The sequence below is a fragment of the Bufo gargarizans genome, chromosome 5, assembly GCF_014858855.1.
Source record: "Bufo gargarizans isolate SCDJY-AF-19 chromosome 5, ASM1485885v1, whole genome shotgun sequence".
In the NCBI taxonomy this organism is placed as follows: domain Eukaryota; kingdom Metazoa; phylum Chordata; class Amphibia; order Anura; family Bufonidae; genus Bufo; species Bufo gargarizans.
The window spans coordinates 23,496,792-23,517,555 of NC_058084.1; the positions used below are offsets into that span (position 1 = coordinate 23,496,792).

Genomic DNA, 20,764 nt, shown 5'->3' on the forward strand with positions numbered 1-20,764 from the left:
GGCTCCCAATTGAGAACGCTAACTTTAACTTCCCCCTCAGGTCTCTTTTGTTGACATATAAACCCCTAGCGGCCCTTCCCCAGTGACTTACCACTTGATACACTCCACCATTAAGGTATGGAATTGGTTTTCCTCTAACCATAGTGTTCTACTGCCTCTCTCCTCTCTCCTACAAATCAAAGTAGGCATGGCTGTGGTGGCTTCTAAGGTCAGACAGTTAAGCGCTTGTTGATTGGCTGCTCTGCAGACTTTCAAAAAGCGCCAAGAAAGCGCCAAACACCAAACCCGAACTCAAACTTTTACGGAAATGTTCGGGTTCGGGTCCGGGGTTCAAAAATCCATAAGTTCGGTACGACTCCAAACTTTACATTATAATTCTCATTATAAACATTGTAATATTTTTATTTATTATCTTTATTTTGTCACATTTTCTGAGTTGCTATGTTTTCTCATTGTCTTCCATGTTCTGTGGCTGGACAGTGGTTTGTCACTTGGACAAGAAGCGAGGCTCAGCGCATATCTCAGCTGATGCAATGATTTCAAACTTGTGTTGGCTCAGAAATTTCGAGTCCTGGCGTTCTGTCCCCGGGGGGAGGGTGAAGATAAATTTTTGCAGCAGAGAGGACATAAGCAGAAAGAGCTCCATGCGGGCCAGGTTCTCTCCAAGACAGACTCTCTTCCCTAGAAGAATAACACTAATATATGTATTAATGAGGACATTATATTCTCCAGGAGTCACATTGTGGTTCAACTCCTCACCAGTCTGGATGCATCTTGGACTCCCAGGTCTCTGCTGGGATTGATGTTGTCCGAGTAGTACGCCCCTTTAAAGAGTGACAATAATACGCAGCAAACCAAAGATAAAATCGATTTTAGAGGAAAAATTATTAGTAAACATTTTTTCCTGCATATTTACTTGTATATAAAGTGCAAGTGCTGCCAAAAATTACAAGTAAGAGGCACTCCGATACAATCTGTATATCACATAAAGGAGGGCCTCATTAACATTGTGGTACAATTGTTCAGATCGTGGGACTCCTACACTGACAAAGCCTATGCACTAAGTGAAAGGGCTGCCAAACATTACAAGGATTCGGCACTCCAATACACCCTTTGCTACACATAAAGGAGGGCATCATACGCAGTCTTGAAAAATAAGGATTAATGGCCTGCTGGTGACCCTCAAAAACTTTTGGAGCAAGAACCTGCTGATCTGACCATCTAAAATGTTATGGGCGAGGGCCTGCTGCCGCTTTGGTGACTTTACTTAACCTGGAACCGATCGCACGTCCCTGTGATGGCTACGATCCATTAGGATGTCTGCCATAACAACTTTCAATGTTATTGTCAGCGCAAACCATGGTGACCACGGGTAACGGGGAATCAGGGTTTGATTCCGGAGAGGGAGCCTGAGAAACGGCTATGGCTACCACATCCAAGCAAAGCATCATGCGTGCAAATTACCTATTAGTTATAATTAGGTGAAGGCCTGCATGTGAGCTGACCCTGTAAAAGATTTTATGTGCGAGCCTGCAGGTGAGGTGACCCTGTAACAGATTTTAGGTGTGGGCCTGCTGGTGAGCTGACCCTCTAAAAAATTATATGCAAGGGCCTTCAGGTAAGATGACCCTGTAAAAGATTGTAGGTGAGGGCCTGCTGGTGAGCTGACCCTCTAAAAAATTATATGCAGTGGCCTTCAGGTGAGATGACCCTGTAAAAGATTGTAGATGAGGGCCTGCTGGTGAGCTGACCCTGTAAAAAATTATATGCAGTGGCCTTCAGGTGAGATGACCCTGTAAAAGATTGTAGATGAAGACCTGCTGGTGAGCTGACCCTGTAAAAAATGATATGCAGTGGCCTTCAGGTGAGATGACCCTGTAAAAGATTGTAGATGAAGACCTGCTGGTGAGCTGACCCTGTAAAAAATGATATGCAGTGGCCTTCAGGTGAGATGACCCTGTAAAAGATTGTAGGTGAGAGCCTGCTGGTGAGCTGACCCTCTAAAAAATTATATGCAGTGGCCTTCAGGTGAGATGACCCTGTAAAAGATTGTAGATGAAGGCCTGCTGGATAGCTGACCCTGTAAAAAATTATATGCGAGGACCTGCTGGAGAGCTAACCCTCTAAAACATTATGGTGGAGGGCCTGCTGCTTAGCTGACCATTGAAAAACTGTACAGTGTTCAAAGCAGGCTGGGTCGCCTGTATACTACAGCTAGAAATAATAAAATAGGACTCCGGTTCTTTTGTTGGTTTTTAGAACTGGGGCCATGATTAAAAGGGAAGGCCGGAGGCCTCCCTATTGCGCCGATAGACATGAAATTATTGGACTGGCGCAAGACGAATATTTTCATTAATCAAAAATAAGTCGGAGGTTCGAAGACGATCAGATATCATTGTAGTTCCGACCAAAAACGATGATGACCGGCGATCTGGCGGCGTTATTCACATGATCCACCGAGCTGCTTCTGGAAAACCAAAGTCTTTGTGTTCCGGGGGAAGTATGGATGCAAAGCTGACAAAGTGCAGTGTGGGTCACAGAAAAATTTTGAATCGCATATGTTGCACTGCAGATGTGGCCCTGCTAAGGTCACTGTCAGAAGCGGACACCGTCTACGGAAAAATCTAATTTTATGTCACTGAAATTTTTTGGGAAGCGCACATGTTACACTGCAGATGTGGCCCTGGTAAGGTCACTCAAAAGCGGACACCGTCTATGGAAAAATGAAATTGTATGTGTGGGATTTTGCTCTGGTAGACAGGCTAGGGGACACAGTACAGAGGCAATCACAAAGTCTTTAACTTAAACAGTTCGGTGTTAATTCACACATAAGGAAAAACAAAATGGCAGTTCACAGTCTTGGTGTTTGTTCACACTATGCAATGTCCATAGATCAAAATCTTCACCTAGTTAGCAGTTTTCCACCCGCAGTCCACAGCAGGCTTTAGGGGCCTGTTTCCTGGCATGCGGCTCTCAGCCCTTTAGCACGGAACAAATTCACAGGTCCCAAAAGACAGAGACTTCCCAGCTTCTCTGTCAGATGGAGGATAAACCACACCCAGCTGAGACTGATGGCTGGGTTTTATATAGGCCAACAAACACCCAGCCTGGAGCGTGGGGAGCAGCGACCCACCCAGCACTTTGGCTACTTCCAGTGAGAGCCGTGACGGATCGGCTTTACAGCCACAATAACAACAAACAGTGTCAATCAGCACTAGCTGCCGCTGACACTTAATACTACCGGATCTTACCTCACCGAGGCCAGGAATCTCGGTGACACATACTGTACCTTCCATCAGTGACGGCCCCTTGCGCCTTGCTACATACCTCCCCTCCTTTGTTCAAACCTGAGGGGGTGAACACCCGCCAGACAGTGTACCCAGGACAGGGCATATGCGTATGCGTTTCCCTGTAACCTGCCTGCCCTATGTTCGACAGAAAATTTAAAGTTTTGTAACAACAAGAACCACCTGGTGACCCGAGCATTCCTCTCTTTGGCCTGGCTCATCCACTTGAGAGGGGACACCAAACCCACTGGGTGCCACGGGTTGCATGCTTGACAGCTGTCAGAAGGTTCACCCAGTGGTCGGTCACCAGACAGAACTTTCTCTCTAACAGGTAATAGCGGAGAGACTTGAGTGCCCATTTGATGGCTAGGCATTCTCTCTCCACTATACTGTACCTAGTCTCGGCTGGGGTAAGCTTTCCGCTCAGGAAAACAACAGGATGTTCCTCCCCATTGAAGTCCTGAGAGAGTGCAGGCCTACTTCAGAGGCATCGGTCTGTACCACAAACTCCCTTTTGAAGTCAGGCGTCACCAATACCGGGGACCAACACAGGGCAGACTTCAAAGCGTAGAAAGCCTTTTCCGCCTGCTCATTCCACTGAACCATCACTAACCTGTGTCCCTTCAAAAGGCCTGTCAATGGTGCGGCGACTGTAGCAAAATTGGGGACAAACCTCATACAGTACCCCACCATACCCAGGAACGACTTTACTTGCCAAGTAGTGACAGGTCAGGGCCAATTCCAAATTGCCTCAATTTTGTTCACCTGAGGTTTGATAATTCCGCACCCAATTACATACCCCAGGTACTTGGTCTCTTCTAACCCTATTTTGGGTTAGTGGTTAAGCCAGCCTTCCTAAGGGAGTCCACTACAGCCTGTACTTTAAGGAAGTGCGTCCAGGGAGGTCCGAGAACACATCCATGTTCCGACTAATGAACAACCTGGCTTCTTGAGCTTGTTTAGAGGAGAGGCTGTCAGCAATTCTCACTGTGTTGCTTCAGAGGGGCCGAAACGGCTTTGTCTAGGAACCCTGGTCTTGGGCTGTCCTCCGTACAGGTTTCCCTATCTTTCCAGGATTTTAACAGATTCACATGGTACATCTGCTCCGGCTTTCGCCTCCCTGGCTGTTGTAACTTTTAATCTACCTCTCCAATATTTTCAAGCACCTCGTAGGGCCCCTGCCACCAAGCTCGGAACTTACTGTCTACGGTTGGTACCAGAACCAATACCCGATCACCCGGGTTAAAGGTCCGGACCCGAGCCTGCCGATTATAGACAGTTATGGCCAGTTCGCATTGTTCGCCCGCGAACATATGCTGGCTGACATCTTTTTTCACAAGTCAGGCGAGCCACAGGTAAGCCCTTACCTGTGCCTGTGCCGTGAGCCGGTCTGAAATGACACAATGCACTCTCCAGAAAGAAGGCGTAAGGTGAGATGTCACTGATGGCGCCCTGGCTGCGACTGACCAGTTTGGTGATCTCATCAAATGGCCACAGAAGTCTGCATGCGTCATGCATGAGCAGCCACTGGTGCAGTGAAAAAAAAAACAAGCACCCCAGAACCTGTCCTGCCACAGAGTTCATACAGATAGTCGTTAACTGCACATTTCTGCTGGAGCAGACTATCAAGCATATACAAGGTGGAGTTCCATTGCATCGTGCAGTCACAAATCAGATGTCTGGTGTCACCGCTGAAGGTCAGCAAGGCGAGCCATGGCCGTGTAAGATCTTCTAAAATGGCCTCAAAATGTCCTGGACCCCAGGGTATTTGGCAACGAAACGCCGCACGACTAAGTTCAGGACGTGTGTGATATGCATGGCACGTGTGTCATTTTGCCCTGTTTCAGCAAACCACTTTACTCATTGTCAAATTGAGCGGGGTTAGCCACTGATCAGTCTGACCGCAGAGCTAAAAGTAATGCAGGATCGGTGTGGCTCTTGGCTTCTAGGCACAACAGCCGCAGCACAGCATGGCAACATCTCACCTGACATGTCAAATAGGTTCTGGGGAGCTTGGGAGGTGCAGCGGAAGAGGCGGTAGCAGTGGAAAAGAAGGAGTCAGCCAAGGAGGAGATGGAGGATGGAGTAGGAGGAGGAGAAGAAGAGACAGGCCTGCATGCAATCCGTGGTGGTAACACCAAATCCACATGGGTGCCACGGGTTGCATGCTTGACAGCTGTCAGAAGGTTCACCCAGTGGGCAGTAAAAGTTATGTACCTTCCCTGCCTGTGTTTGCTAGACCACGTGTCTGTGGTCATATGTATCTTGGCACTGACACTGTGTGCCAGAGATACATTCACTTGCTGCTGAATGTGGCCATATAGCTCGGGGATGCCCTTCTGGGAGAAATATTTTCTTCTGGGTACCTTCCATTGAGTGTGCCTGTGGCGAAACCAACCTCGCCACGGTGTTTTGGAGGGGGCTGTTTGAAGGCCTCTTGCCTCAGGATTATGGCCCATAGTAACTTTAAAGGAGAAGACAGACCGGCCGCACAGCTTAAATCTGTCTGTAGAATTGTATTTTATGTTATTATGCGTTCGGTTAAATTGTATGTTATGTGAGGGCACCCAGATAGCTAATATTATTGTATTTGTGTATTCTGAGTGCCATTCACCTAATGATATGCACTCAGACTTGAGCTATCTGGGGATATGTTAAATGTCTGTGTTTGCTGTGGGGGTGTGACATTGTGTGTTTAAATGGTGTATCTGTCCTGTTGTCTCCACATGTGTATTGGTGATCTCCCTTTGTCCTGAGAGATAATTGGATTGCCTTCGGTTGTCTCTGGGACAGAGAGGAGGAAACCATGATGCATTGTGGGGATGTGTTGTATCTGTTCTGTATTTGCAAAACTGTAATAAAAACCAGGCTGGGTGTGCCAGCACATCAGACCACTGCTGACCCTCAAGACGGAGCCTTGTCTCGTTATTGGGGAGATTACCTGTATGCTGTTGGAGACTGATTGCCAGGAGTGTAAGCTGACTGTACGCTTTTCCTGTTCGTCTGCCAGCAGCTATTTGTGAGGTTCCAGCTTGGAGTGCTATTTTGTATCCAGTTCGGGAGGTTGGTGTTCTGCAGTAGCTGTGCCTGTCTCCCAGAAAGGGGCATATCGCCTAAACGGATTTTAACCCTTTGTCTGCTGAAACGGTCTGTTACAGTGCCAATCGCCACAAATTTTCTAAAGGCCTCAAAGTCAACCAGTTTATATGGCAGTAGTTGGTGGGCTAGCAGTGCTGACAAGCCAGCGGTCAGCCATTGGGCAAGAGGGTTATCCGGGGCCACGGAAGCCTGCCTTTTGCCAGATGTACTCGACGATGGCACAGTGGAAGGTGGAGTGGAGGAAAAATAGGAGGAGAGAGGAGGAGGGAAAGGAGAAGAGGCAGGGCGTGAAGCACCAGGAGTGTGTCTTTGTGGGTTCTGACAGTGTTGCTCCCACTGGGCTCGGTGATAGGAGGCCAGGTGCCTTCTTAAGGCGGTCCTCCCTAGGTGAGCGTTGGGCTTACCTTGACTTATGCGTTGACATCACAGGCTGCAGATGGCAACACTACAGTCAGCAGAAGAATCGTTGCCCACACTGCAGAGCCATGTGCCGGTGTCCTGTGAGTGCCAGATGTGACCGTGATCTGCTGCTCCGTCTCTCCCTCTGAACTCCCCTCCTCTTCCTCCTTTTGTGGGCACCCACATGACGTCAATAGACACATCATCATCGTCCCCTTCACCTCCTCTTCCTGATCCAATGCCAAGAATGGCTGCACATTGGTAAGGTCTTGTAATGGATGGGAAAATAATTCCTCTGACTCGAGCGTTGGGGATATGGTGGTATCTTTGGGGGTGCACACAGCAGAGAGTGAAGAGGGTGCAAATAGAGAGGATGAGGAGGATGCAGAAGCGGTAGGCCAAGTCTGGTGAGTTCTTTGACGTAATTACACGCAACTTCTGCAACTTCACACTTAGGCTCCGGCCTGGTGCACCTGCCCGACCCCTACCACCCCTGCGGAATGGCCTGCTTCTTCCTCTGCCTGTCATTTTTAAAAGGACCCTGTGACAAAAGTCCCTATAGAAGAGCAGTATGTGTGGAAGAAGGTATATCACACCCCTGCCTCAATCAGTTTTTTTGGGGGGCAACTGGTATATCACACCAGTAGAAATTATTTGTTCCAATGGTGTTTGTCACTATCTGTAGCTGTGGTAACACAGCAAAACCACAAACTAATGCTGCACTAACCAAATGCACTATATAGAAAGTATATAATTGGTATATAACACCCCTGTTTCAATCAGTTTTTTTGGGGGGCAACTGGTATATCACACCAGTAGAAATGATTTGTTTCAATAGCGTTTGCCCCTCTGTATAGCTGCAGTATCGCAGCAGAACCGCACACGACTGCCGCACAATACAAATGCACTATATATTTTCTATGTTAGAAAGTATAAATATATTACACCCCTCAGTAAGTCACACCTATCGATAGCACACCTATACCAGTCCTTAAAAGGACTTTTGTGGCCCTATTAGCTAGCGTTTGGTGTCCCTAACAATCTGTCCCTGCTCCACACAACAACCTCTCCCTACACTGGCAAAAGAATAAATATAAAATGGTGGCCAGGACTTAAAGACCCATGACGTACATGTACTCTATGGGGATCGGGCGGGTGCAGGAGCAGCGCCCGCCCAATCAGCGGCAGGGGTCCGGCAGTCACTGATAGCCGAACCCCTGCTGCATGCACCGGAATCGGTGAAATCCCCGATGCTGGGGCATTAACCCTTCATGTGCCGCGGTCAGTGCTGACCGCGGCACGTGCAATGTCGGGCGGGGATTGGCGCTGCCATCGGGTCCTCGTGTTGCTGTGATGGGGACCCGATGGCATGGAAGGCAGCACGATGCCTTTCGTAGGCATTGGGGCTGCCTTCCAGTGGAGAGCCTACTCCTACAGCTTATGCATTCCAATACAGAAGTATTGGAATGCATTGTAAAGAGGATCAGACCCCCAAAAGTTCAAGTGCCAAAGTGGGACAAAAAATAAAGTAAAAAAAAAGTTGAAAAGAATAAAAAAGTTCCCCCCCCCCCCAAAATTAAAAGTTTCAAGAAGAAAAAAAATAACATCATTTTCCACAAATAAAGTAAAAAAAATTGTAGAAAAAAGTAAAGTAGACATATTAGGTATTACCGCATCCGTATCAACCAGCTCTATAAACATATCACATGACCTAACCCCTCAGATGTACACCGTAAAAAAAATGTGCTAAATAAATAATTTTTTTGTCATCCTACATCACTAAATGTTCAACACCAAGCGATCAAAAAGGTGTATGCCCGCCAAAATAGTACCAATATAACTGTCACCTCATCCCGCAAAAAATGAGCCCCTACCTAAAACAATCGCCCCCAAAAAAATCTATATGACTGTTTTAAAAATGCTGTTATTGTGTAAAACTTAAGTAAATAAAAAAATGTATACATATTAAGTATCGCTGCGTCCGTAAGAACCTGCTCTATAAAAATATCACATGACCTAACCCCTCAAGTAACTACCATCATTTTTTTTTTAAACGGTGTAAAAAAAGCTATTTTTTTGGTCAACTTACATCACAAAAAGTGTAATTTCAAGCGATCAAAAAGTCATATGCATCACCAAATAGTGCCAATCAAACTGTCATCTCATCCCGCAAAAATCATACCCTACCTAAGATAATCGCCAAAAAACTGAAAAAACTATGGCTCTCAGACTATGGAGACACTCAAACATGTTTTTTTTGTTTCAAAAATGAAATCATTGTGTAAAACTTACATAAATAAAAACAAATAGACATATTAGGTGTTGCCGCGTCCGTAATAACCTGCTCTATGAAAATATCACATGACCTAACCCCTCAGGTGAATACCGTAAAAAATAAAAACGGTGTAAAAGAAGCCATTTTTTTGTCACCTTACATCACAAAAAGTGTAATAGCAAGCGATCAAAAAGTCATACGCACCCCAAAATAGTGCCAATCAAACTGTCAAGTCATCCCACAAAAATGGTACCCTACCTAAGATAAACTATGGGTTTCAGACTATGGAGACACTAAAATATGATTTTTTTTGTTTCAAAAATGAAATCATTGTGGAAAACTTACATAAAAAGTTGACATATTAGGTATTGCCGCATCCATTATAACCTGCTTTATAAAAATATCACATGAACTAACCCCTCAGGAGAATACCGCAGAAAAAAACGGTGTAAAAAAGCCATTTTTTGTCACCTTACATCACAAAATGTGTAATAACAAATGATCAGAAGGTAATTTGCACTTTATAATAGTACCAATCAAACCGTCATCTCATTTTGAAAAAAATGAGCCCCTACACAAGACAGTCGCCCAAAAAAATTAAAAAAAATATGGCTTTCAGAATGTGGACACAGTAAAAAATGCTTTGTTATATAAAATTAAAAAAACAACCCAAAAAATATTTGGTATTGTCGCGTCCGTGACAACCTGCTCTATAAATACACCATGATCTAACCTGTCAGATGAATGTTGTAAATAACAAAAAAATAAATAAAAATTTTAGTAGGTAGAGAGCATGACTTGGTAAGAATGTACAGTACTTGTGCCTTTAGATACTATGTGTGCCAAAAATATGGAGCAAAGGTTAGAAAAAACTGTCTTGCCGTGCACCAAATTTATCATACAGCACAAAGAAGTTTGAGAAGTTTGGCCCATCTTTAGTCTGACTGTTTACGTTTACACTGACTAGATTTTAGATGAGGTTAGTACATCTGCCCCTCTGTATCCCCTCTACTAGGAACATCTCATATTCTTTGTCCGTCTGTTTTATTTCTGGTCACGTCTTTAAATATCATGCTCTTACCTGCTGAGAAAGGCATGAAGGCCGACCTGTTGCGGAACTGCCCATCCTCATCCAAGAAATGCCCGGGGTTGAATACTTCCGGAGTCTCCCACTGAGATGGGTCTGTCAGGACGGATGAGAGGAAGGGTATCACGGTTGTTCCCTAATAAAGAAAAGACATGTGTTTTATAAACGTGTCTCTGTTATGATGATTGTAGTACTGTATACCAATGAATTTTTTTAGCGTGGGGTTCAAAATAAACTATATGATAAAGAAAGAAAGAAGAAGCTCAGAGTACCCAAAAAAATTGTAATAAAATAAATGAATAATAAACAAGTAATATATAAATAGTATATAAATGTTTTATTAGGATAGTATCAAAACATGATTAAAAATACATATAGATGATGCCATGAACAGAGTGGAGGGAGCAGGAAAAAGGAGAAAACAGGCGCCACCCTGGGAGAACACACAGGTTAGAAAATACATAATACAAAAATGGTAGTGGTCATGGGAAATGTTAGGTACAGTGACCAGCCCATAGGCCAAATATAACGGGAAATGATAGGGTAATGTAAGGTAAGAGAAGGTCAATAAAGAAAACCAACCACGGCTATGATGCATGTAATGCTGAACAGAAGGATGATAAAAAAGTGTATGGCCAGAAAGAGAATAAAGCCAGATGAGAAGTCTCAACAACAGTGACACCAGGTCGTGGGAGGAAGATTATGACCTAGAGCTTACCTAAGATGGACCTTGTGTGGACACACAACCCAGGATGGCACCACCCCAACGCGCGTTTCGGCGTGGCTTCCGGTTTATAATTCATTTGTTTTATTACAATTCTTTTGGGTACTCTGAGCTTCTTCTTTCTTTCTTCGTTATTGCACTCGGAGCTTGTACCGAGTTATCTCTTCACGGGTGCCCCACTGCGTTTACATTGGGTAGGCACTTTCCTCCCTCCATTCTGGGACACCCGGGGTCTCTTTTTTTCTTTTCTGACTTAACTATATGATAGTAGCTACTGTGCACCTCATGAAAGTGTCTTCATATTACTGGGAAATACCACAATTTTTTCATTGATGGAACCTTATGGAAAGAAGTGCAGAGACAGACACATGCTGCTCTTAGAAGTCTTCGAAGAGGGGATGGGGTGGGGGAAGTAAAGAAGTACAGACAGACACACACACATGATGCACATAGAAGACTTTGGAGAGGGAATTGGGGTGAGGAGGAGTAAAGAAGTTCAGGAGTCAAAAACAGACATGTGTCATGGAACCATGAACCAGACGTACAACAAGAGATAAGTGGAAATAAGAAGGCTTTATTGAAAATCAAGCTGTAAGGCAAAAGTCCAAACGGATGGCTAAACCGAAGCAGGGTCTTGCGAAGCCAGAGGTCAGGAACCAGAAGGGTAGACAGACGAAGCCTGGATCAGGAACTAGCAGGGTAGTCAGACGAAGCCTGGATCAGGAACCAGCAGGGTAGTCAGACGAAGCCAGGATCAGAAACCAGAAGCAGCAGCAGTCTTAGAAGCATGTGAACACAGGAGGACCAAGCAAGGAACTGAAGCCACAGACCTCCTATATATATGAGCTAGGCATCCAGCTCCTCCCAGTGGGAAGGAGAAGCCGCAGGGTGGGAGGCTACAAGAAACCCAGAAACCAAGATGGCCGCCAGCACATGTCAAACGAAGGAGAACAGCAAGAAGGTAAGACCATGACAGTACCTCCCCCTCAAGGGCCCCTCCTCCGCGGAGTAAAGAACGGTTTCTGAGGGAAGCGTGCGTGGAAGGCTCGGAGCAAGGCAGGAGCATGGACATCTGCAGAGGGAACCCAGGAACGCTCCTCTGGACCATAACCACGCCAATGGACCAAAAACTGCACCCGACCGCGGACCAGGCGTGAGTCCAGGATATTGCTCACCTCATACTCCTCACGATTGCCCACTTGGACCGGACGAGGCCGAGGAACCGAGGAAGTGAAACGATTACACACCAGTGGCTTCAACAGGGAGACATGAAACACGTTGGAGATCCGCATGCCAGGAGGAAGCGCAAGGGCATAGGCTACCGGGTTTACCCTGCGAAGCACTCGGAAGGGACCAACAAAGCGAGGCGCCAGCTTGGGAGTGGGCACTCAAAGGTTGAGGTTGCAGGTGGACAACCATACGCGGTCTCCAACCTGGTCGGAAGGAGCGGGCGCTCGTCTGCGATCAGCCTGGAGTCTCTGGCGCTGCGCAGAGACCTCAAGGGACCTCTGGATCTGTACCCAAGAAGCACGTAGGACGGAAAGGTGATCCTCCACAGCCGGAATATCCTGGGGAGAGAATACCTCCGGTAACACGGAGGTTGGAACCCATAATTGGCCATGAAGGGAGACGTCCCAGAGGAAGAGTTCACCGCCGTGTTCCTGGCAAACTCAGCCCAAGGCAGGAGGTCAACCCAATTGTCTTGGTGATCGGAGACATAGCAACGAAGGAATTGCTCCAAGGCCTGATTGGATCGTTCTGTGGCACCATTGGACTGAGGGTGGTAGGCCGAGGAGAAAGAGAGATGAATCCCCAACTGGGAGCAAAAGGAGCGCCAGAACCTGGACACAAACTGACTCCCCCGATCCGACACAATCTCCTTGGGCAAACCGTGCAACCGGAAGACCTCCCTGGCAAAAATCGTGGCCAACTCTTGTGCAGAGGGTAACTTCTTGAGAGGAACACAGTGGCACATTTTGGAAAACCGATCCACAATCATGAGAATGACCGTATGGCCTCGGGATGCAGGGAGGTCCACAATGAAATCCATCCCCAGGTGTGACCATGGACGCTCCCCGGTGGCTATGGGTTGCAAAAGGCCCAACGGACGGTGCCGAGGGGACTTACTCTGGGCACAAACGGAGCATGCCGCTACATATGCGGCGATGTCGGAACGTAGAGAAGGCCACCAGAACAGACGTGAAACAGCCCAGGACAGCTGATTCTTTCCAGGATGCCCCGCGGCCTTGGAGTTATGGTAGGTTCGCAACAACCGAGTGCGCAACTCCTCAGGCACAAAACATCTGCCGTTGGGTCTCCCAGAGGGAGCACCAGATTGAGCCGCCAAAATCTGCTCACCCAGGGGAGAGGTCAGGCTGGTGCGAATGGCGGCCAGGATCTGATTCGGAGGTATGACCGAAGTCGGAATCGACTCCTCCCCGGACAGCTCGGAGTACTGCCGTGATAAGGCATCCGCTCTGATGTTCTTGGAACCGGGTAGGTAGGAGACCACGTAATTAAAACGTGACAAGAACAGAGCCCATCTGGCCTGACGTGGTGTCAATCTCTTGGCCTCAGAGAGGTAGGTCAGATTCTTGTGGTCCGTCAGGATGAGAACCGGAACCACCGAGCCCTCGAGCAAGTGCCTCCATTCTTTAAGGGCCTGCACGATGGCCAATAACTCCCTGTCACCAATCTGATAGTTGCACTCCGCGGAAGACAGTTTCCGGGAGTAAAACCCACAAGGAAGCAGAGGACCCTCTGGTGTTCTACGCTGAGACAGAAGGGCGCCTACTCCCGTCTCAGACGCGTCCACCTCGAGGACAAAGGGCAACCCAGGGTTGGGATGCGACAGAATCGGAGCCGACACAAAGGCGGACTTTAGAGCCTCAAAAGCTCGGATGGCCTCGAGCGGCCAGACCTGGGGATTACTGCCCTTCCTGGTCAGATCCGTGAGAGGCTTGGCTAGCATGGAAAAGTCCCTGATGAACTTCCGATAATAATTGGCGAAGCCCAAAAAGCGCTGCAGGGCACGAAGACCACTGGGTTGGGGCCACTGTAAGACAGCCGAAACCTTCTCAGGATCCATGGAGAACCCCTCAGCGGAAATGATGTAACCTAAGAAGGTTACCTGGGATCGGTGAAATTCGCATTTCTCAAGCTTACCGAACAGCTTGTTCTCTCGTAACCGTTGCAACACTCGTCTGACATCCAGAATGTGGGCCTCCATGGATTCAGAATATACCAAGATGTCATCCAAATAGACCACCACACACTGCTGCAACAGGTCACGGAAAACATTGTTGATGAATTCCTGGAAGACTGCGGGCGCATTGCACAACCCAAAGGGCATAACCAAGGATTCATAATGACCGGTCCTGGTGTTAAACGCGGTCTTCCACTCATCGCCGCCTTGATCCTTACCAGGTTATATGCCGCCCTCAGGTCGAGTTTGGTAAAGACCGTGGCCCCTTTGAGGCGATCGAACAGCTCGGAAATCAAGGGTATCGGGTAAGCGTTCTTGATCGTGATGCGATTGAGACCCCTGTAATCGATGCAAGGCCTCAACTCACTGCCCTTTTTTTTCACAAAGAAAAATCCAGCCCCTGCCGGGGACGAGGATTTGCGAATGTGTCCGCGTGAAAGCACCTCCCTCACGTACTCCTCCATGGCCTCATTCTCCGCTACCGACAGTGGATAGACTTTGCCACGAGGAGGAACGGCACCAGATTGTAACTCTATGGCACAATCGTATGGGCGGTGCGGAGGTAGGGCAACCGCACGCACCTTATTGAATACATCCCGGTACTCCTCGTATTCAGGAGGCAACAGAGAGTCCGAGGAAGTACACAGCAACTTGACAGACCCATGGATGCAACTAGCCCCACACTGCGGTGACCACGAGAGGATCTCGGCCGATCTCCAATCGAAAGTCGGATTATGCTTCTGGAGCCAGGAGTACCCCAAGACCACCGAGTAGTGTGGAGACGAAATAACCTGGAGACAGACCGACTCTCTGTGAACGGCACCAATGGCCATCCCCACTGGAAGGGTCTCATGAGTCACGTGTGGCGGCAGAAGGGGTCTGCCGTCTATCGCCTCAAGAGACAGTGGGGAACCTCGAGGCTGCAGAGGAATGGAATTGGCGGCAGCGAACACACTATCAATGAACAAACCACCAGCACCAGAGTCCACCAACGCCTGGGTCGTCACCGAGCCCCCGACCCAGGAGAGGACAACAGTAATCAGTGGTTTGTCAACACGGGAAACCGGGGACGAGGAGACTCCACCCAAGATCTGCCCCCGACAGGATCTCAGGTGCGAGCGTTTCCCGGACGGTTCGGGCATGCCAACCGAAAATGCCCACCGAGACCACAGTACATGCACCGGCCCTCGCGTCTCCGGAGTGCCCTCTCCCCCTCGGACAGGCGAGCAAACCCCAGCTGCATGGGTTCACCCCCAGACAAGTCATCCCCAGGAGGCGTGGGAGGAGAGGGAGGCACGGGTGGGACAGCAAACGTAGGCGCCAATCTGTTAGAAGGCCTCCGCATGCTCTCCTTAAAGGAAGGTCTCTCCCTGAGTCTGGTGTCAATCAAAATCAGGAAAGAAATAAGAGACTCGAGCTCCACTGGTAGGTCCTTAGCTGCAACCTCATCCTTCAAGGCATCCGAGAGACCATGAGAGAAAGCAGCGACCAGAGCCTCATTATTCCAGCCCACCTCTGCTGCCAGGGTACGAAACTCAATGGCGTATTCAGCTACGGATCGTGAACCCTGTCTGATGGACATAAGGAGCTTCGCAGCAGAGGCAGCACGAGCCGGCACATCAAATACCTTTCGAAGAGAAGCAACAAAACCGGAAAACTCGGCAACCACCGGATTGTTGTTCTCCCATAAAGGGCTGGCCCAGGCCAAGGCCTTGTCCGAGAGCAGTGAGATCAAGAAGCCCACCTTTGATCTCTCAGTAGGAAAGGCATGTGGCAGCAACTCAAAATAAATGCCCACCTGGTTAAGGAAACCTCGGCACTGAGTTGGCTCTCCCCCAAAGCGCTGTGGAAGGGGGGCAGAACCGGTCATACCCCGAAACACCGCAGGCGCAGCAACAGGTGTCGGGGTAGACTCTGGCGCAACAACCGGAGCGGCAGTAGGAGCGGGCCCAGGAGCGACAACCGACCCATCGGCAACGGAAGCTAAATGAGCCGTGCGTTCAAGCAGGGTTTGCAACGCCACAGCGAACCGACCCAACAGGTGATCCTGCTGATCAAGTCTGGCAACCAGCGTAGGTAGCGAGGATGGCCCTGTACCGTCAGAATTCATGGCTTGGTCCTAATGTCATGGAACCATGAACCAGACGTACAACAAGAGATAAGTGGAAATAAGAAGGCTTTATTGAAAATCAAGCTGTAAGGCAAAAGTCCAAACGGATGGCTAAACCGAAGCAGGTTCTTGCGAAGCCAGAGGTCAGGAACCAGAAGGGTAGACAGACGAAGCCTGGATCAGGAACCAGCAGGGTAGTCAGACGAAGCCTGGATCAGGAACCAGCAGGGTAGTCAGACGAAGCCAGGATCAGGAACCAGAAGCAGCAGCAGTCTTAGAAGCATGTGAACACAGGAGGACCAAGCAAGGAACTGAAGCCACAGACCTCCTATATATATGAGCTAGGCATCCAGCTCCTCCCAGTGGGAAGGAGAAGCCGCAGGGTGGGAGGCTACAAGAAACCCAGAAACCAAGATGGCCGCCAGCACATGTCAAACGAAGGAGAACAGCAAGAAGGTAAGACCATGACAACATGCTGCGGACAGAAGTCTATAGACAGGGGAGGGTCAGGGGAAGGAAAGAAGTGAAAAAGACAAACAGACATGCTGCTCATATGACACTATGGAGAACTGAGGAGGAGTAAGGAAGTGCAGAGAGACCTGATCTGCTTCTTATTGGAGAGAGGAGAGGAGGTAGTAAATAGTTCAGAGAGAAACTTACAGAGATGCTAGCTATAGAAGTCTATGGAGAGGGGACGGGTGCTCTTTATCATTAGGGAGACCACCTAAAATGCATGAGTAGTATTTTAATCCAACACTGATCTGCATTTCTGGAAAATATGTATATATATATAGACATGTTAGCATATAATACACCTGCTGGCATTAAAAAGGCTTAAAAGAAGTTGCTGATCCAAAAGAAGAGGAGAATGAAAACTTCTGTTGATGCCATAGACCATAAATATAAAGTAAAACAAAGGGATTTACCCCAGTAAAAATAGGGCAGGATGTCCATACCAGAAGTTCCATTAAATAAGATAGATAACAAGATAATGCATAAAAGGGCACTATCACCAGGCTGCATCTCAGGCACACTAACGCTGTATGCAATTTAGGGTTGTGAGAATGGTGTAAAATGTAGAGATAACAAAGCAAAATTATGAATAACCCGTAAGGATGAAATTATTTAAGGGAATTAAGGCCATTAGGACTACAGCAGCACAAACAGTAGGTCCACTAAAGTTTCTTTTGCAAAACATGGTGTTTCTGATTCCCCCAACTTATCTCTAAAACTCCTCCCGATCAGTGTCCTTGATTACATTGTGGAGATCTTTGTCTGCTGGAATAATATCCCAATGGTCAGACAGGATATTATGTACCTCTTTCACAGAAGTGTCAAAGGTACCTGTTATCTATACTTTCTTATCTTGAACCTCATGTTTCCTGGGTATCAAAAGATCTCTCCTTCTCTACTTAGCAGAGAGGTCTGTAAGACATCTACAGAATAAACCTTGGCTAAAAACTTGTCCCTCAAAGCTGTATTACACTAGTCAATTGTCGGGCATATCATCGCTGACAAGCATTCGTAGGAGCGCTTGCTAGAGATAATCTGCCTGTATAATACTGCCATCACTTGCCTACAGTAGATCATTCTGTCTAATCATGATCTGCTGCCGGAAAATCCTGATTCAGCATGAGGACGATGGATGACATTAGCGATCACTGCTTCTCATACTATAGAGGAGGTTGCTGCATGTAATAGCAGCAGTCTCCTCCGCTGATGAGCAGGTGATTGTGGAGAAGGAATGCTTCCTCACTGACAATTGTCAGACTGATTGTTGTCAGACTGATTGTCTGGTCTAATACAACCCTTAAATTCCCGGACTGTACATGAAATTCATGGTCTGAAGATCAAGTTTGCCTAACACAAAGCTATGGTCCCTTTGGGATGCCATGTTTAAGGGTCAAAGACTGATGACTACTCTGGTGGGACAAGATCTTTGTCACTGTAGGTTTTCTGTTATATCAAGAAAATTGATAGTGCCCCCGCTCCCCCAACTTTAATCCCAGATCATTTACATTTAATGGTTCTACAATTTTAAGAAATGACAGTTTTGTTCCAGACTAAAAAGACCAGTAAATCATTGATATATCTTAATCAACAGTGTTGAGCTAAGCAAAGCATTCAAAGTGGAATTCGGACCGAAGTTTAGGAAAACTTTGATTCCAAACTAATCCAAATTTCCTTGCTCTTCGTGTAAAGTAATCATTTTTCCTAAAATAGCAGCTGCAGAGGGGGCGTGGCCGAGCCGCAGAGGAGTATGGCTGCTTGATTCCAGAGCTCCCGCTCCAGTCTAGCAATTCAGCCCAGCAGAACCTTCATATTGCACTTTATTTCTCTTCTTCTGGTGCGGTTCGGCATCGGCACTATCCCCGATGATGACCAGGGGAAAAAGGAGCATAAAAAACCAGGGAAAACTGGAGTTTTTCTTCGGCCCTGAGCAAAGCAAAGATGGCGCTGGCTCACGAGGCAGACAAACAGGGCCCGGCTCCAGTCCAGTATCCACGACTAGCGGAGGATCTCCCCGCGCTTCAGACAACAGCAGCTCTCACCAGAGCCCTAGTGGATCCCCGCAACTATCCCGATCGGGTAAGAGTCATCTAACGGAGAAAGGGGACTTAATGCTGGAGGCCGCGGCGTCACTGCAATCTCCCGGTACCAGTCCGGCTAAGCAGAGACCCAGACTGCAAGAAGATGGGGAAAAGACCCATGCAGAAACCGGCACCTTATCGGACGCGCTAGATAATTTTCCCACTGACGACAAACCGGCGTCTAGCTTGCTGCTGAAGGACATGCTCCTGGCATTTAATCAGTCAGTTACCGGCCACATATCACACCTAATTTCGCCTATTCAGGCGTCAGTAGCAGCCCTGGACAACAGAGTCCAACACGTGGAACAGAAAATGGGCGAATTTGCGGACTCGCACAATAATCTGATTGACTCACATGGCTCTCATTCAGAGGAGATTGCTTACCTCAGGGCGAAAGTGGCGGACCTTGAGGACCGGTCCCGTAGAAACAACTTAAAGTTGCGTGGGGTGCCGGAATCGGTCGCGGTGGCAGACCTGCAAGCCTACATCAAGAATCTGATCAAGCTGCTTTTGCCCGATTGCACCGAACAGGATCTTATCATTGACCGGGCGCATAGGATTGCCAAGCCGAAGCACCTGCCTGATGATGTGCCTCGAGATGTGCTAGCTCGCCTGCATTTCTTTCAAGCTAAAGATGACACCCTCGCAGCGGCAAGGAAGCTAGGAACTTTACCGGATCCATACCAGTCTGTAAAGCTTTTTGCGGATCTTTCTGTAGCCACTCTACAACTCAGACGCACGCTAACCCCGATTACTGTAGCACTGAGAGAACACTCAATTCCATATCGCTGGGGTTACCCCATGAAGCTGCTTGTACAGAGAGATGGGGCTATGTCTGTTATTCGCACAGTCGAGGAGGGCAAATGTGTCATGGCAGCCTGGGGAATCGCGGTATCGGTGGTCCCTACCGGGAAGCTTCAGCAGAAGCCTGAAGAGGAGGGAGAGTGGCATCAAGTTGAGAGACGACGCCAGAGGAAACATCGCTGAAGGAGACGTCGCTGAAGGTTCTTCTAATTGTCCTGCATCCAGAAGGAGCGGGAATAGGCTCTTAATGTGGAGCCTCATGGTGGTAGGCAAGACTGTCTTCCCCCTAGAAAGATCACAAGGGGATATGCGATCTAACCCTTGTGCTAATCCTTTACCGTCCCTTTTCCAGGGCGGTCAGTTATGGTTTATACTGTTACAGTTCTTTTCTTTTTGCATTTATTGTTTTCTCTGTGCCAAGTCTATATTTTACCACTTACCTGATCTACATGCAGGTGTCGATGGGTGTCTCCTTCCGCATGGACCGTGTGAGTTCCTCTATGCAGCCTCTTATGTGACAAGATGGTGTTGACAATTAGTTCGTTAAATGTGAGAGGCTTAAATAGTCCATACAAGAGGCGGATGATGTGGAAGGAGGCACTCATGAATAAATGTGATGTATTTTGTGCGCAGGAGACACATATACTAGAGGCTGATATGAGGAGATTGAAACACCCTTCCTTTCCGACTTTGATTCACTCCCATACTACTGGTAAAAAGAGGGAGGTTTTATTAGCAATAAGAAATTCTGTGGCACACTCTGAGAGGAAAACAGTCATTGATCCAGGGGGTAGGTACGTTATTCATGTGTGCTCAATAAATAATATAATCTATACCCTAGTGGGTGTGTATGCCCCGAATATTCGCCCGGTGCGTTTTCTTAATAAACTCTTCCACAAAATACAAACGTTGAAAGAAGGTAGAGTGATCATCTGTGGTGATTTCAACGTAACACCTGACCCATCCCAAGACTCTTCCTCTGTTTCTAGAACGAGCGCAACATCTCTCATACCATCTTTGCTAGCTAACTCTCTATTTGATGTATGGCGCATTCACCATGCGTCGGAGAGAGATTTTACATATTTTTCTCCGGCACATAGAACGTACTCCCGTATAGACCTGTTCCTTGTCGATAGAACGTCTTTGAGCGTTTCTGCAAAATCCTCAATCGGGACGATTACCT

General features: G+C 47.6%; 1 protein-coding gene across 1 annotated transcript in view; it reads right to left on the reverse strand.

Moving 5' to 3' along the window:
• Positions 1-487: 487 nt before the first annotated feature.
• Positions 488-20,764, reverse strand: part of LOC122939282 (cytochrome P450 2C25-like) — a 123,772-nt gene continuing 103,495 nt past the window's right edge. The window contains exons 9-10 of the mRNA XM_044295355.1: positions 10,142-10,283; positions 488-681 (exon numbers count right to left, since the gene is read on the reverse strand). Coding sequence (XP_044151290.1) covers positions 488-681; positions 10,142-10,283 — 336 coding nt within the window. The remainder of the gene's footprint in view (positions 682-10,141; positions 10,284-20,764) is intronic.